At 40.4% G+C, this 17,395-nt stretch overlaps 1 protein-coding gene across 1 annotated transcript in view; it reads right to left on the reverse strand.

The window, feature by feature from the left end:
• The window catches only part of LOC110368152 (NLR family CARD domain-containing protein 3), a 445,883-nt gene that overhangs the window by 345,280 nt on the left and 83,208 nt on the right, over nucleotides 1-17,395 (reverse strand). Inside the window, exons 6-7 of the mRNA XM_036133610.1 lie at nucleotides 13,614-13,787; nucleotides 5,549-5,719 (exon numbers count right to left, since the gene is read on the reverse strand). Coding sequence (XP_035989503.1) covers nucleotides 5,549-5,719; nucleotides 13,614-13,787 — 345 coding nt within the window. The remainder of the gene's footprint in view (nucleotides 1-5,548; nucleotides 5,720-13,613; nucleotides 13,788-17,395) is intronic.

A 17,395-nucleotide genomic window follows, 5' to 3' on the forward strand; every position in this document is an offset into this window, starting at 1 on the left:
GAGTAATAACTAAATTTTCTGATTACAAGGTAATTTCTAGCTTACTGCTCCAATAATAGAAAAACACCACAGAACACTGGTATAAAACAGCAGTCGTATTGTGAAGGTGTAAATTATATAAACACTTCATGTAATACTTTTTAGGCCATTCAACTTACAGTACAAATAATTGTACTGCTGTAGTGGGAGGAGGGGTGACGTTAATCACAACACAATATATTATAACCTGCAGCTCTCCAAAAATAACAAAATACCATAAAACAACACTGTTCTAAAACATTAGATGTATTGTAAAGGTATAAATGATACTATCACTTCTTAAAATGCTTTTCAGATCATCCAGCTGACAGTAAAAGAAATGCCAGCTTTGTGTTGTAGAAGCTGAGTGAGAGGGGGAGGGGGGGTTAAGCTCTCCAAAAATAGCAAAATAACATAAAATCAGTGTTATCAGTGACTCTAACTAATTTCAGGCAACATGTAAGGTAAAGGTCCCAGAAATAAAAAGTAACCATATGACTTACTCATGAAATGGGTCCAGAATCAGTTGCTGCTCATCTTTGTTCTCTTCAAAATCCATACAAGAGTCAGAAGATTTCTCTTTCTCAGCATGACTCTTCCTAAAAATATCTTTCAGAGCCTCCTTAATGGTACATTTCCTCCTCTGTGCCATCATGACTACAGGTTTTCTTTGAAAAATCCAAACTGCCGAAGAGATAACCAAAAGTAAAAAGCCGGGGGCATCTGCTGCATGCGTAATGAAGCACATGTGCAAAGCACCTGTGGCTGTGAGTTGTACAGTCTTAAGTACGCACGGCAATTACATCATCGAGACACATCAGACAAAGACGTGCTATACCTTGTTGAAAAGGTCAGGGTCTAGTTTGCAACCATACCAGCCATGGGGGGGATGAGGTGGAGCATGTCTGCGCAGTGAAGTATTTTCTTCTGACAGTCAGCACCTTTTTATAGACATTTAAATGGCACCTCCTGTGATTAAATTGTTGTAAAACCAATAAATATTTATAAAAAGGTGGCTTCTTTAATAAAGTTTAAAGGCTCTTTCTTAGAAGGATTTAAAAAAAGTGACAGTTTTTGACTTACTATAAAGCTGGACAAAAAGGGGCGTAGCCCGCCCCTAGCGGCCCATGCCAGTACCGTTGATGAATGGATATAAGTAGACTTAAAAACTTTCACCTGGTTGGTGCATATTGTTTTATTTTTATCAATATTTTGAGTGTTGTTTAGTTTTATGTTTCTCTGTAAATCTTTGCAAATGTATAAACAACAAGCACTATGTGTGATGGAACCCTCTTGTTTAAATGAGTTTAAAAATAAGTAAAATACAACTTTGAGTTGCATTTTGTTGCACTGTTCTCCTGTATTTCAGAAGCTGTTGCTTCATGTTTTGCAGTACAATCTAAATAAATATTTGATACAATTGAAATTTATTCAAAAGTAATTTATTTTACAGATACTTTAATAATCAATGCATTAAAATCCGGGGAGCCATCCAGGAGCCGAAAAAGCCAAATCTTTTTAGATTAGATTAGATTCAACTTTATTGTCATTACACAGGTACAGGTACAAGGCAACGAAATGCAGTTTAGGTCTAACCAGAAGTGCAATAGCAGCGAGTGCAGAATAAACAATGGTTCCATAAGTACAGGACATGGGTTTTTACTGAATAAATATAAAGATGGATACTATTATAAACAGAATTTTACTGATAGATTTGTCCTATGAATATAATATATAGATAACTAGTATTGTGAACTAAATTTACAGCTGGATATGTACCGAATATAATATACAGGTGGATATTACTATAAATAGAGATTTGCAGATATGTACAATTGCATAATATACAGATGGTTGTATTATAACAGTTCACATGTACTATGAATATATGTATAGATAGCTATTACTATAGGCAGAATTGTTAGTATGATATACAGGTAGCTATAAATATAAAATTAATAAATAAAGATCGGACAGAAGCTATCTAAATTAAAGTGCAGTGGAAGGTTATTGCATATTACAGTTAAAGTACGGTATTGCAAATGTATATGCAAACAATTGGTACTGTGAATAAACAGTCAGCAGTGCAAATCATTATTCAGTCAATGTGAGTAGGAAAGATGCATGTAAACTGTTATTACTATAGTAACAGTCAGGAGTGCAAGTGAACATTGCAGTCTTGTAAATAACAAAATGGAGATAGGTGTGAGTAGGGAGAGGAGAGTCTGTCAGTATATGAGGGGAGTGGGATCAACGAGGGTTAGAGTTTAATAAAGAGACAGCTCTGGGGAAGAAGCTGTTCTTTAGTCTGCTGGTCCTGGTCCGGAGGCACCTGAAATGCCTGCCAGAGGGCAGGAGAGAAAACAGTCTGTGGGCTGGGTGAGATGAGTCCTTAAGGATAATGCGAGCTCAATGTAGGCAGCGTTTCTTCTGGATGTGTTCAATGGTGGGTAGTGGAGTCCCAGTGATGTACTGTGCGGTTTTCACTACCCGCTGCAGTGCCTTGTGCTCTTTAACCGAACAGCTCCCAAACCACACTGTTGCACAGTTGGTCAGGATGCTTTTTATTGCACAGCGACCGAAGTTCACCAGGATAGTCGAGGATAGCTGATTTTTCCTCAGTGTCCTCAGGAAGAAGAGGCGCTGGTTTTAATGAGCCAATCCAAAAAAAACGGTTATCTTAAAAAAGCCGAAGTAGAGGTAATGAAGGGCTTTTCTGCTATGATATTGAGGCTTAATTTACAGAAATGTTTTTTTTTTATATTCTTAAGAATAAGAGTGTGCAGTTAGGTAATACCAGTAGAGTAATTGTAACACATGATACATTTTAAAACACTTAGCATATGAAAAATTATAGCATGATTCTAATATATGATTAACATATGGATTGTAACATATGAGAGACATTCGATGAACAAACTCTAAGCAGGCGGCAATAACAGTAGAGTGATTATAACATATAATGAACCACAATTTCAGGAGGCGATAGCCTTCACAGCTCTTTGAAAGAAGCTGTTTCTGAGCTTAATTTTTCTGGAATTGATGTGTCTGAAGCATTTAACTGACAAGAGTGGGGTGAACAGTTCATTTCCCAGGTAGATGGGATCAGTGGAGCTGCATCTGGCCATTCTTTGGACTCGTTCTGCATAAATTGTCATGATCTCAGCACTGATGCCTGGTCTGATTACTCATGTCACACACTTGTTTAGCTCTGCCATTCCTCATCACCACAGATCTGTTCCACCTTTGTCCCGTCTGATTCTGATTGCCTGACCTGTCTTTCGACTTCTGCCTGAGGTCACTACCTTTCTGATCTTTGCCAGTTGTCTACCGACCAGATTTGTTTCCTGACCACTGAACCTGCCTGCTCTCATTCAGCCTGTCTGCTGATCTGCGTATCGAACCTGGAACTGTGATCCGACTCCATCCTGGATTGCCCTTTCGGCTCCCCGCCGGCTCTCTGATCTCCTTGCTCCGACCATCAACCACATGCTCAACCTCTTCTTTGGCTTCACACATGTTTGTCATAGTTTTGACCTCCTGCTTGTCCTCCGACCTCCAATACAACTGTGTCTGGGACTCTCTGAGTGCCAACTGCCGCACTGGGTTGCCAACCCGCCAGCTGGGATCTACCTCTACTACTGGACCTGAACTGGACATTAAGACCAGGTAAGTGACCTACACGTTTGTGTGCAAGCACTTTCAGATAAACGAGGTCACTAACCTGTTGTCTCCTCCTGCAGAGGCTCCCGCTGTAGACGCTGACAACACCTGCTCTGTTTCTGATTTTAATAAACTATTAAACCTAAACTCTTTGTCTGCCTCAAATATTGGGTCCATCTGTTCTGAGCCTAACATAAAGTGAGTCTTGATCCTGCAGTCAGCATCCCACAATCCCATGCTCTTTCCTTACCACCTGTGAAAAATCCTTTCTCTCCTGCACTATGCAGTCCCATACCATACAGTTATCCTGAGACATAAAACACTTTCTATTTTGGGTTCTGTAAAGGGTTTTAAGCAGTTTAGTGAAACGTCCAGTCCATTTCATTTTACTGAGAAAAAGACCCGTTGTTGGGCCTGTTTCACCAACCCATATGTTGCAATATATCTAATATTAAATATGTTAAAGTCCATCATATGTTACACTCACTGTACCCCTATTCCTTTCAGGAATATCAAATTGCACATTACTGTAAATGAAGCCTCATTACACCGAAGAGGCTCATTACCTCATTACTTGTGATTAATTAAGTAAGACTAATCTATGTAACAGGGCTCATATAACTCACTAAGGAACTAGTATAAAAACTATCAAACTCTGACATGATCTTTTTTTATCTTTTGCATGCTCTAATGTGGAAAAAAAAACCTCTGTACAAGTTTTTTGTAATGATATTACCTGTACTCACTGTTTATTACCTGTTGTTTGTTGTGTGGACCCTAAGCCTGAGAGTATCCTTTAAGAAATTTTACCACGGTAACACATGGTGACAATAAAGAATCTTTTATCGAAAATCTATCTTTGTGTTATTGGTTTACTTGCGGGTTATTACACTGACAATGAGAGTATACTTTAGCTGGTTCACTGGAGAAAAGCCTGTTTATTTGTCTTGCTCAGGTATGGGCATCTGTATATCTGGGGTATTCCCTTTCTGGAGCCACCCTTTTAGAGTTATGCCAATTGGATTACTTCTTTCGGTGTTGCCTTGATCTAGAGATCCATATTTTCCTAAAGGTAAGCTGTAGCAGAGCATTTAACCATAGGCTTCTTTAAGTATATAGGAAGACAAGGACTAGCATTCCAACGTTAGCATGAAGAACACATCTGAGAAAGCTTTAAAACTGGTAGGATTACTCCTGTTTGGTTTGTGTTGCATGCAAAATATTTTTAACCATGTTAGACATGTTTATATTGATCAATGTATTACATAAACATTTATTTTTATCAATAAATATGAGCTGTACTCCAATGTATTCTACAATGTCTGGGCAATTGTGTTTCCACTAATATTAAGAACACTGATAAATATCCTCATGTCTCCTACTAAAATGCATACTCAATGAAGTAATCAGTGCACATTTTTGGACAATCACAGCCAAAATTCAGGGGGAAATGAGACATTGGTAGTTTTTTTGCATTTTACCATGAAAGCAGCTGCTCAAACTGACTGACAATCACTTCTAAGATTTTTGGAACTATTGAGGGCCACTTGTATCACATGACTGAGTGTCGAAGAGTTCAAAGCGTGTCATGATTCTCTTTCTATTTGGAGCTGTAGCAGATCAAACTGGTCTTGCGTGTATGTGGGTGTAACACTTATTACACCCACATTTTTTTCAGCCAATGCAATTTAGAACTTCTAATTTGGAATTTCAAGCCCTTTGTATCCAATCAGGAAACCTGTCACATTTCCCTTCCCACTGAGAAGCTGCAACTTTACTGGAAAAACTGTATGTTTGTGTTGGTACCAACTAGTGTCAAGTAGAGTTCTTCTAACAACATATAGACTAATTCCAACCGTCTACTTACACAGATTTTAGTTTGTAGTCTGGACTCTTTACAAGATCCTCCAGCTGCTGAACATCTGACTTCTTCAGGTTGTTTCCTCTTAGCTCCAATTCTGTCAGATGGTATGGGTTGGACTTCAGAGCTGATACCAGTGAAGCACAGCTAATCTTTGACAATCTGCACCTGCTCAATCTGAGTGAACAATAGAAGATGTGAGTTGAGGCCAACAGGATGAATATTAAAGCAAATTAACAGAACCAGTTAAAGAGCTCTCATTAATATTAATGACAACAAGCTGCTACTTCTAAAAAGACCTGCTGAATTCAGCTCTTCAACTCACCAGCGACTCCATCAAAACAAAGTTAGGTTCTGCAGAAAATTATTCAAGTTTCACAGAAAACAAGTAAGTCAGGAGGGGTTTTGGAGAAAATATGAAGACATGTAGATTACTGCAGATAAATTAACTACTTTAATTATTCCACAACCACAGAAACAAGATCTCATGGAGAATGTTTAATATAAAAGTGACTTTAGAAGCTGAAACACACAAACCAGAATCTGGTTCTGTGACATGTTGTGTCTAACTGTTTTAATAGTAAAATAGTTAAATCTTTCCAAAGCTTCTTCATTTCTTATGTCGTCCTCTTTATCAGCAGTTTTTTCTTCTTTTTTCTGTTAAAACTAATTGACCACTGTCAGGAGGTTTTTTGAGCCCAAATTCAGCCACACACAGAGCCACCTTTAAGAGTTTTTATTGAAGATTAAAAGTTGTGGAGATGGGAACCAAAGTCTGTACCAGGCAACAGTGGAGGGATGATGAAGATGGCTGGAGCAGGAGCTGGCAGAGCGAAGCTGGAGCCAGAGGACGTGAGGGAACATTGGCAGGTAGGCGAGGGACGAAGGCCGGCAGGTGGCTGACACAGAGGTAGCTGGAGGACTGCAAGCAGACACGAGGAAGGGTAGTGGAGCTGGCTTGAGGCAGAGGAAGGCGGTGGAGAGGACAAAGAGGGAAGAAAGGTGGAAAGAGTCTAGACTTGATTATTGCAGCAGGTGAAACTGATCTGGCATCAAATGGAGCTGGGCTGAGTGGATGGTGGAAGGATCTGGAACTGTCCATGGTAAAGCAGGGAGAAGTGAACCCTGACAACCACAGGCCATTAAAAGAATGAAAAACATATGTGTAAAAATCCAACTGTCATTCCACTGACATTAGAGCTGATTGGCTGGGACACCAAAGCCTCACAAGTCCTTAACCTTCCAGTCCAGATCCATTAAGCCTCTCTGGATCTGTTACTGAAATTAGGCAGCAGCAGAAGCTTAGAGAATCATACAGAGGATGAGAATGGGAGCACTACAGGCCTGATCTTTAAAGATTGCAAATAAGGACTGATTAATTGCATGGAAAGAAAATAAACTGTGCAAGCAACTTGTGGGAGAGCTGCACCTGATGTTAAAAGATTTTGTCCAAAGTGGATATGAAGTGTGTTATGGTTTTATTACTATTCATATAATTTATGTTATCATTTTATGTAGCGTGTGTACCATTTGTCTATATTAAGTACTTAAAGTTTGAAAGATGTGTCTCAGCAGTTCTCATATTGAAGGGTTCAGTCCTTGGACCAATTCTCTTTACTATATATATGTTTCCGATTGGCAAAATTACCAGACAACATGGGCTTAATTTCCACTGTTATGCTGATGACACTCAGCTATATTTATCCATAAATCCTAATGAATCCAATCAATTACTTCGACTGCAGTCATGTCTTTATGACATCAAATGCTGGATGACTTTAAATTTCCTGCGTTTAAATTCTGACAAGACAGTTGTAATCTTTGGACCAGAGTCCTCAAAAAATAAACTTCTTAATCAATCACTTATTCTGGATGGCATTAACTTGGCCCCTGGTAATAAAGTAAAAAATCTTGGTGTTATTTTTGACCAAGACATGTTGTCTAAATCCCATATTAAACAGGTTTCCAGAGTTTCATTTTTTCACCTCCGGAATATTGCCAAAATTAGAAACATTCTGTCCAGGGGTGATGCTGAAAAACTAGTCCATGCATTTGTTACTTCAAGGCTGGACAATTTCAATTCTTTACTATCAGGAAGTCCACAAAATGCAGTTCAAAGTCTTCAGCTGATCCAAAATGCTGCAGCAAGAGTTCTGATGAAAATCAACAAGAGGGATCATATTTCTCTAATTATAGCTTCCCTTCATTGGCTTCCTATTAAATAGAATTTAAAATTCTTCTTCTAACGTATAAAGCCCTTAATAATCAAGCTCCATCATATATCAGAGCTCTGATTACCCCGTATGTTCCTAACAGAGCAATTCACTCTCAGACTGCAGGTCTGCTGGTGGTTCCTAGAGTCTCTAAAAGTAGAATGGGAGGCAGATCCTTTAGCTATCAGGCTCCTCTCCTGTGGAACCAACTCCCAGTTTCGGTCCGTGAGGCAGACACCCGGTCTACTTTTAAGACTAATCTTAAAACTTTCCTTTTTGGCAAAGCTTATAGTTAGAGTGGCTCATGTTACCGTGAGCTACATCTATAGTGATGCTGCTATAGGCTTAGGCTACTGGTCATCAGGGCCTATATTTCTCACTCTACTGAGGTCTACTGTTCTCCAGTCTACTGTTCTCCATTTTTGTATTGCATTGCATTGAAATGACTGTTGTCATTTCACCTTTTAGCTTTTTGTTCTCTCTCTTATTTTCTTTATAGTAGGCATATCTGGTCTGGTGTTCTGTTAGCTGTGACATGATCCAGGGAAGACAGATCACCCGCTATTACCATCTAATGTAGAACAGATTACTGGATCAATGTGTGCTTCTGTGCTTTTTTGTCTCTCTTGTTGTTTCTCTGCTCTGTCTTCTGTAACCCCAGTCGGTCGAGGCAGATGACCGTTCATACTGAGCCCGGTTCAGCCGGAGGTTTTCCTTCCCGTTAATGGGGAGTTTTTCTTCCCACTGTCGCTTCATGCTTGCTCAGTATGAGGGATTGCAGCAAAGCCATGTACAATGCAGACGACTCTCCCTGTGGCTCTACGCTTCCCCAGGAGTGAATGCTGCTTGTCGGGACTTTGATGCAATCAACTGGTTTCCTTATATAGGACATTTTTGACCAATCTGTATAATCTGACCCAATCTGTATAATATGATTGATTCTGACTTTGTAAAGTGCCTTGAGATGACATGTTTCATGAATTGGCTCTATATAAATAAAATTGAATTTAATTGAACCCATCAAAGTGTAAAACTGATTTTGGTACTCATTTAAATGAGTAAAGTATGTGTAGGTTACTATCAGTTTGGGAGCAGCTGTTAAAGAAAGAAGATCAAAGTCTTAACTCCAGGTTTGAGACAATATTAATTATCGTAAAAAATGAAGAAAAAAAAGGTTATTTTATTAGCAGATGTTCTGCAAAACAGAATAAAATGTTTGTCTGATTTCAATAAGTAAATATTACAGCTGAAAAATCAGACATACCCTGTTTATCACCATTGTATTGTTTTTTGTGTTAGTGACGTTGACCATGACAAATGCAACAGCTGAGTGGTTGAAACCTCCCTCCAAAACAATGTTGAATTAAATTCAAAAGAATGCATATCAGTCACTGTCAGGGTTTAGTTTTGATCGGGCCTTTGTTTACTATTTTTCAGTTCTTCCTTCTTGTCAGGGTTTAGTTATTTTCTGGCTTAAATTATTGTTAGTTTTCAGTTTCCTCCTACCCCTCTCACTCAGCCTTCCCTTCACTCCCGCTGCAGTTAGTCACACCTGTCAGTCACTATTTAGCCAGACTCACTTCACCTGCCAGCCTCCCTACTTAAGCCTCTCTTTGCCTTCGCTTCTCTGCCGGTCCATTATCAGTACATCACTAACTCCTGGCTTGTCTACCTGAATTTTTCCCCTACTTGCTTTTGCAACTCTGCCACCTCTGCATCTCGAGTTAAGTTTAGCCTTTTGCTGGATCCTTTTTGTCTCATGTCAGTCTGTAGTGTTGCCTCTGCCTGTTTACCGGACTTATTAGACTTATCTCTGTTCCAAGCCTCATCAACTGTAGGTTTACATGTCTCTCCTGTGCTCCAGTAACCTCAGCCTCCCATTGTTCCTACCAGCTGCTTCTGTGCTTACCCCCTGGACATTTTCTGCCAGCTCTCTGTGTCTGTCTCCAGCAACTATGGATATATCCTGCCTCATCTGTGCAACTAATCCTACTGTTACTCAGATCTATCTGCAAGTATTCATCCAGTCAAGCTATACATCCTGTTGCTACTCAGATCTGCAAGTATTCACCCAGCCTGGTTTCAAATCCTGCTGAGCCCTAGTCTCCAAGTACTCTCTTTGCCATGCTGTGGGTCCTGCTGCTGAGCTCTGGTCTCCAAGTACTCTCTCTGGCATGCTGTGAATCCTGCTGCTGTGCTCTGTTCTCCAAGTTCCCTCTTTGCCATGCTTCTGGTCCTGCTTGCCAGCTCCTGCACACATCTACATCTCTGCTCCAGTTCAGTCCTGCATCTGTGGTTCCACCTGCCATTATTCATCTGCCTTACAATAAACTCTCCATTTTAGCTCTGTGTGTGCGTGCTCTGTCCGGGTTCATCCAAGAACAAATCATTACAGTCACAATACCTGGAAATATACCTGTACTCTTTTATCCCCCCCCCCCCCCCCACACCAATACTTTCTGAGTCTGGAAGGGAGTCATGCCATCAGATTTACAGCTAGATTAATCTCTAAACAGATTGAGATATATCCACCAACTACTCACAGCAGCTGCTTGAGCCAAAATATTACAAAGCAAGGAGTAACCAATATAGTTGAAAAAATAGCTGTAGATCCCTCAAACCTGCACGGATAAACCGGTAGCCCATACATGATGTAGGAATGGATAATTAAAGAGCTCATATTAGAACAATGAGTTAGGGCAGGGTTTCCCAAAGTGTGGGGGTGCGCGAGCTGCCACTAGGGGGTGTGCGAGGCAAAAACTGTAATGGCGTCTGACCGTGTTTTTTTCCCCACACACAATAAAGATGTGTAAATAAGCATTTCTTTTGTACAGCTCAAAAAACTGTTAATTTAATCAATAAATAGAAATGTATTGTAATGATCCTTATTAGACTTTATTGCTAAATGCTGTTGCACACTTACTGTTCCTTTAAATCATATTGCTTTGGGGTCATAGCGGAAGAAATGTGTGGCTTCCGGGGAGAGGAGTCATGATTTGGGGGACCGGCGGAGTGCAAGCTGTCCCGTCCTGTTCTTCGTAAAAAAAAGTGTTAGCAGCAAAACCTCGTCTGGTGCTTATGTGTCATAACGGAACGATACATTATTAACACGAAAATGTTAATAAACTGTATTTATTTAGAAGAAATATTCTTCTACGCTTAATTTTAAAAAATCTGCATTGTGCTGTATATGTGCATATGGCTTGTGGTCTGTGCTTCAATAGTTTCCGCAAATATGCTCAATAGGCTGAAATCAGGGGAACAGATGAGACATCTAAGGTTAAAGCTAGTCATTAAAGAGGAGAGGAAGAGAGTGAGAGAGAAATTGGAGGCAACAGAGGAGAGAATCGCAACGGATCCGGGAGAAGAAAACGAGCGAATCAGAAAATGTCTCTTCCTCTCTCCTGGGTTTACGTCGTTTACGTCAGCAGAGGAAACATTTAATTTGGGCCAAAAGTTTTATTTACGAGATTAAATTGAGTGTCTTGGTCTCTCTATGGCGCAGCACCTACAAACAGCGCTGCTGCTCATGGTGCCGTGACTTTTAACCGATGACAAGCTCTGACGCGCATGACACACATACCGCTGTCGTTACTGCTACATCTGGAAAAAAAGAAAATGGTGTGTAACAACCGTAATTGTGTATATCTCTTTAAGTTACTACAGTCTCACTAGTGACATCATATGTATGCGCCACTGTTTTTCTCTGTAGAGAGCGCGGGAGATATATATACAAAACGGAGGCGGTCATGTTAGCACCCTATTTTATTTGGTGACGTTTTAGGTTGTTGGAACTCTGCTCATGTCATGTTTGATAAAATAGCAGCCGTTCAACCGGGCTTTGTAAGGTTGGTGAAGAGAATTCATTAAAGGACAGCATTGTGGAATTTCCAGTACCAATGTGGTCGTGAGTTTCTGAACGTCTCAACGAGCCTGTGCCTCATCTCCACCCTTCCACACAACCCAAACCGTTACAGGTGCTCCTGGGGGGATTTGTAATACTTCTCATTGCGATTCAGACAGGCGCAGACTGCACCGTGCAGTTCATTTTAAAGAGGCAGTTTAGGCAGAAACAGAAACGGGCTGGGGGAGCCGAGGTGTGTTGCCGTGGGCATGTTTACCTGCTGAATGTAATCGCTGTGAAACAATCAGAAAGATTTCTCTGATTAATAACATCTTTATGGAGCGCTAGACTTATTGTTACTCTGTGCTGCTTTACCAGTTCTCTCTCGCTTGCTCGTCATCGGACAAAAATCAAACTGCTTCGTGTTTGTATTTTGCAGCGTAAAATTGTGCGTCAGACTCAGATTTAGAAGCGTTGTTACGACGTTTGAGTTGTAACAGCAATCGTTTTATATATATATATATTAATCTTGGGGGTGTGTCAACCCGGCTAAAAAAGTTTGGGAACCCCTGAGTTAGGGGATTATCGATAACTTCTGGACCCACTATTTTAGAATGATTACACATACACAAATAACAGGGGCAGTCCATCTGTCCTCATTTAAGAATGCACCTAGATTTGTCAGCAATTTCTACTGTTGTTATTCTGACAACCTAAATATGTTTGCATGCAGACAGACTCTCTGGCCATCTTCTGTCAGTATACTAATGCCTCCTTTCTGTCCACAAGGACCACAGGCATTTTTATGTGCAAGTTTGCACCTGACATTCAAAGATGCTCCAAGTATAAATAGAAAATACCTGACCACTATCAGTTTCAGCTTTTGATAAAATGTTTGAGGGTAGTAAGTATTTATATTTTATATCCCCCTCCCATAAATTTGCATGGTTTGTAAGCTATTAGCCTGTGATCTGCATATTAATGAAATCACACACAAAAAAGTTTATACTAAATAATCTGAGCATGGTAGACATGCAAGTTGCTTTACTCCTGGTTTGAAGATCAGCTTTGTACACAATGAGTAGTTTGCACCTGTTTTGACCTTCTGAAGATTAGGTACTTAGGGTCTTATCCTGTACTGAAGTCATAGACTGTAATACTTCCTGAGCTCCACACTGCTTCATATATTGGCTCAACATTATCAAAACATATTGCTGGTAATGGAAGTGGGAGTATACTGTATTATCTAAATTTACTGCATTCTGGAAAGTTTTGGATACTAACAGCAATCCCACGCTAAAATTTAACCCGTTTCATATTTAATTGTTTCCTGCAGTAAAGAAGAAACCAGACTTTACCATAAAGATCTTCAGTGTCCATCAGTAAGCGTTTAACTGAACAATTTTGCTGGCAATTATGTTCAAAATACAGTAAAGCCAGCTTCTACCTCATTGAAATATATGCTAATAGCACTTTGCATTGCTACCTTTGGCTCAATACATCATTCTGAAGCATCATAGAACACAAACAAAAAGACCATTATCTTTGTTTCTGAAAGAGCATCACTTGTCTGCAACTTTGCATTACCCCCGTAGTAGAAAGCTTTAATCTCTCAATTCGATAATTCTGCTCCACACCTGTTACTCTGGCTTGTCTGCAGATGCTTGTGCATAATGTCAATCAGAGTCATGGCAACTACAACAGGATTAAATCTAAGATAAGCAGATTTTTACTCAATTTGTCTAAAAATGTTTCAACACTTGATCCAGGAGTCTCTGACAATTCTGGATTGCTCTCAGTTGAACAATAGGGAGTGACTGTTTTTATGCACGAAATCCTTGCAGGATGTTGGGGGGGGAAAAAGGAATTTTAATTTTACCAAAGCAGTGAGTAAGAAACCAGACTTAAAGATCCTGTGTGGATCAGTAGAATTTTAGGCAGATCTCAGCAGTTTAGTGTCAACACAACTTTCAGATCAAAAATATCAGCATAAATCTAAAACATGGAGTCTGACCTTAATCTCTTTAGTTTGCAGAGGTGATTCTGCAAAAAACTGCAGAGCTCCTTCACTCCAGCATCTTTCAAGTTGTTGTCACTCAGGTCCAGTTCTTTCAGATGGGAGGGGTTGGACTTTAAAGCAGACACCAGAGAAGCATGGCAGACCTCTGACAAACTGCAGTTCCTCAATCTGCATAAAGAATTGAAGATCTAAGTTAAAGCTAATGGAATGCAGTTTAAAACTGAAATATGAAAAAATAAATAATAGAAATTGAAAAAATGTACATTCCTGAATGTAAAAGTCCCAGAAAAATGATGAACTGATGTCTGATATTTGATCCAATAAAACTGATTTAAAAAGTTTAACCAAGCAGAACCAAAACATCATTATGTGCTGTTAGAATATTTCATTCAAGCCTTCAGGGGTTCTGAGCTGGAACTAAACTGGACTTTAATAACAGTTAATGGTTAATGGCAAAGTGTACGAAAATGGACACTTTGGTTTATGGCTGCCAGCAAAAGCTCCCTGATCTGTACACTACATTGTGTAAAATAAATTAAGGACATTTCATCCAAGCGCCGTGTGTCCCGAGCCCTTAACATCATCAGAGACCTCTTACATCCCCACCACGGGCTGTTCTCCCTGCTGCCCTCCGGGAAAAGAGGTGTCGCAACATCCGTTGCAGGTCAGCCAGATTCTGAAGCAGCTTTTTCCCTCTTGCCATCAGACTGTTGAACTGTTGAACTCTAAACTGGACTCTGCATCACATTTGCACCCTTATTTGGCATTACCAATGTTGCCAAACTTTTATTATCCTTTTAAATAGTACACAACACAATGTTTACTGCATTTTTGCACATATTATTTGCACAGCACCATACTTTTCTTTTCCATACAAATTCCTTTTTGCACCATTATCTTTGCACATAAACAATGGTTGAACGTTCTTCTGCACACTGTTCTTGCACACTGTTTTTCTCCTGCATTGTTATATATGATCACTGCTGCACTTTATATTGTGATGTTGCCTTATTCCACCTGCAATCCCACTACACTGTTGTAAGTGTATGCAATGAAATGTTGTTCTGTATGCAGTCTGTACATTCAAAATGACAATAAAGTTGTAAATAAAGTCCAGGTCATGTGGCACAGTCCAGGTGACCCTGACTGAGCCACTTTTACCTAAATTTACGCTTTTGTGCATTTTAAGACAATTGATAATTCATGTTTTCAAACAAAATACCTCTGTTTGAAGACAAAATTATGCAATTCAGCTTATTTTCTATTAATTTTATTGATATTATGTTGTGCTCAACAGTACATTTTGATAAAACACAGGGTTAATCTTATGACCAAAGACTTTGTCAAATGCGGAAAGTGTCCTAGAATGGAAATCTGTACTTTTATCTCACCGGATTCCTTTTCATGGGGGGGACACACACATTTGGAACAGTTTTGAAGGGCACAACCAGAAACAGAATCAGAAATGCTTTAATAATTTCCCTAGAGGGAAATTTCAGTTCCAGAACAACTTCCATCATATGTATCACAAACATTTTGGGGGAACGATTGACTGAGGCCTTGCTGCCGAGGACTCCGCCTGACGCGGGTACAATAGCGCGCTGCCTTTAACTCTGTGGAAAGATAGGAGCCACATATAGACCAGTTCACGCGTGACGTCACGAGCTACATCCACGCTACATACGGGTCACGCTGGTCACTGTCACCGTGACAAAACGGGTAAATTAGAGCGTGCTTTTAGTTAGTTTATTTTTGGAATCTAAACAATGCCCACGTCTTGTGCTCGCGGTTGCACACAGAGGCATTCCAAATCGTCAGATATACATTTATTTTGTTTACAGAAGGATGAAGAAAGAAGAAAGAAATGGATAATTTCAATGAATAGGATGCAGGCAGACAAATCCAATCGACTGTGGGGGCCATCATACCACAACAGAATTTGCAATCTGCACTTCGTCTCCGGTAAATACAACTTAATGTTGCACTAGTTTTTGTTCTACTTCAATAATTCTATAAATAAAAATTAGGATATATACTTAAGTCAAGACGAAAACATTCATTTCATAATAATATACGTGCATGTACAATGTATGCAAACCCTCTGGCATGAGTCTGTGAAAAGGTTTAATACGACAAAAACACCAAAATAATCCTTTGTGAATAATGTTTTTTTTAACCTACCGGCGGCGGGTCTTCCTCTTTGCTGAGGCGCTGTCTGTGTCCGACTCCACTTTTGTATGTTACACAAACTTGTCTGAACATGTCCGGATATGAAATAATTGTAGCTGTCCAATGATTTCATGGCTTTCATGCTGTCTCGTCTGTCACAGGCCGGCTCAGTGCCCATGACAAAAAGGAGGGGAGACAAAACGGTTTAGGCCAATCAATAGTTTATTGTAACCTATAAGTAACTTTAAATAAATAAAACAGGGATGAGATGTGAGTATGTATAAATGTTTAATGTGTGCGGTGTATGAGTGGGTGAACATGTATGTGAGAATGTGTCTGAGTGTTAACCAAGACATCATGATGGCGCCGTGGATGGCTGCCACGGTGTGTTGGTGTGCTGTTTTTTGCTTTGTTTTACTCTTTAACTCTGGTTTTTGCGATGATACCCGGAGCTCTTTCACCCGAGAAGAACTCATGAATATCAGGGCTACATCACCAGAGGATTTATTCCCTACTTTTCTTCTCCCCACGCTGGAAATCCTGGACATTCTGGTCAAAGGTGCGTTCACCTTTGCTCACGCAGCGAAACGCCGGAGGAGAGGGAAGCGTGCTGGGGCGCTCGTGCATCACCGCAAGCGCGGACTCCGCTCACCGCTACCGGGCATAATCCTGTCCAACCTGCATTCCCTGCCCAACACACTACACGAACTGGAACTGATGCTGGGAAAAAACAAGGACTTCTCCTCATCTGCTGTTTTCTGTTTCACTGAGATGTGGCTGTGTGGAGAAATCCCTGATGCCGCGCTGCAGCTGGACGGCTTCCAACTTCACAGAGCTGACCGCGACACATATCTCTCCGGCAAGGCGAAGGGTGGAGAGATCTGTTTCTACATCAACAGCGGCTGGAGCAACGACGTGTCAGTGATCCAGCAGCACTGTTCTCCTGACCTGGAATCCTTCATCATAAACTGTAAGCCTTTTTATTCACCCCGCGAGTTTGCTTCATTCATTCTGGTCTGTGTTTACATTGCGCCGAACGCAATCGTGCAGGTCGCACAGCGCACGCCGGCAGACCAGATACTGAATGTGGAGCAGAGAAATCCAGACTCTTTAGTTATTGTCCTTGGTGACTTTAACAAAGGAAACCTCACCCACGAACTTCCTAAATATAAACAGTTTATTAAATGCCCGACCAGAGAGGAGAGCATTCTGGATCACTGCTACACCACAGTCAGGGATGCTTATCACACCGTCCCCCGTGCTGCACTGGGCCAGTCTGACCACATCATGGTTCACCTGATTCCTGCTTACAGGCAGAAACTAAAACTCTGCAAACCTGTGGTGAGGACATCAAAGAAATGGACCAGTGAGGCTGTGGAGGATCTTCAGGCGTGTTTGGATTCTACTGACTGGGATGTTTTCAGGACTGCTACCACCAGTCTGGATGAGTTCACAGAAGCTGTGACATCATATATCAGCTTCTGTGAGGACTGCTGTGATCCATCACGAACCAGGGTGTGTTACAATAATGACAAACCCTGGTTCACAGCAACAGTCAGAAGGCTAAGGTTGGACAAAGAAGATGCCTTCAGAAGTGAGGACAAATG

This window comes from Fundulus heteroclitus, unplaced genomic scaffold, assembly GCF_011125445.2.
Source record: "Fundulus heteroclitus isolate FHET01 unplaced genomic scaffold, MU-UCD_Fhet_4.1 scaffold_65, whole genome shotgun sequence".
Classification (NCBI taxonomy): Eukaryota; Metazoa; Chordata; class Actinopteri; order Cyprinodontiformes; family Fundulidae; genus Fundulus; species Fundulus heteroclitus.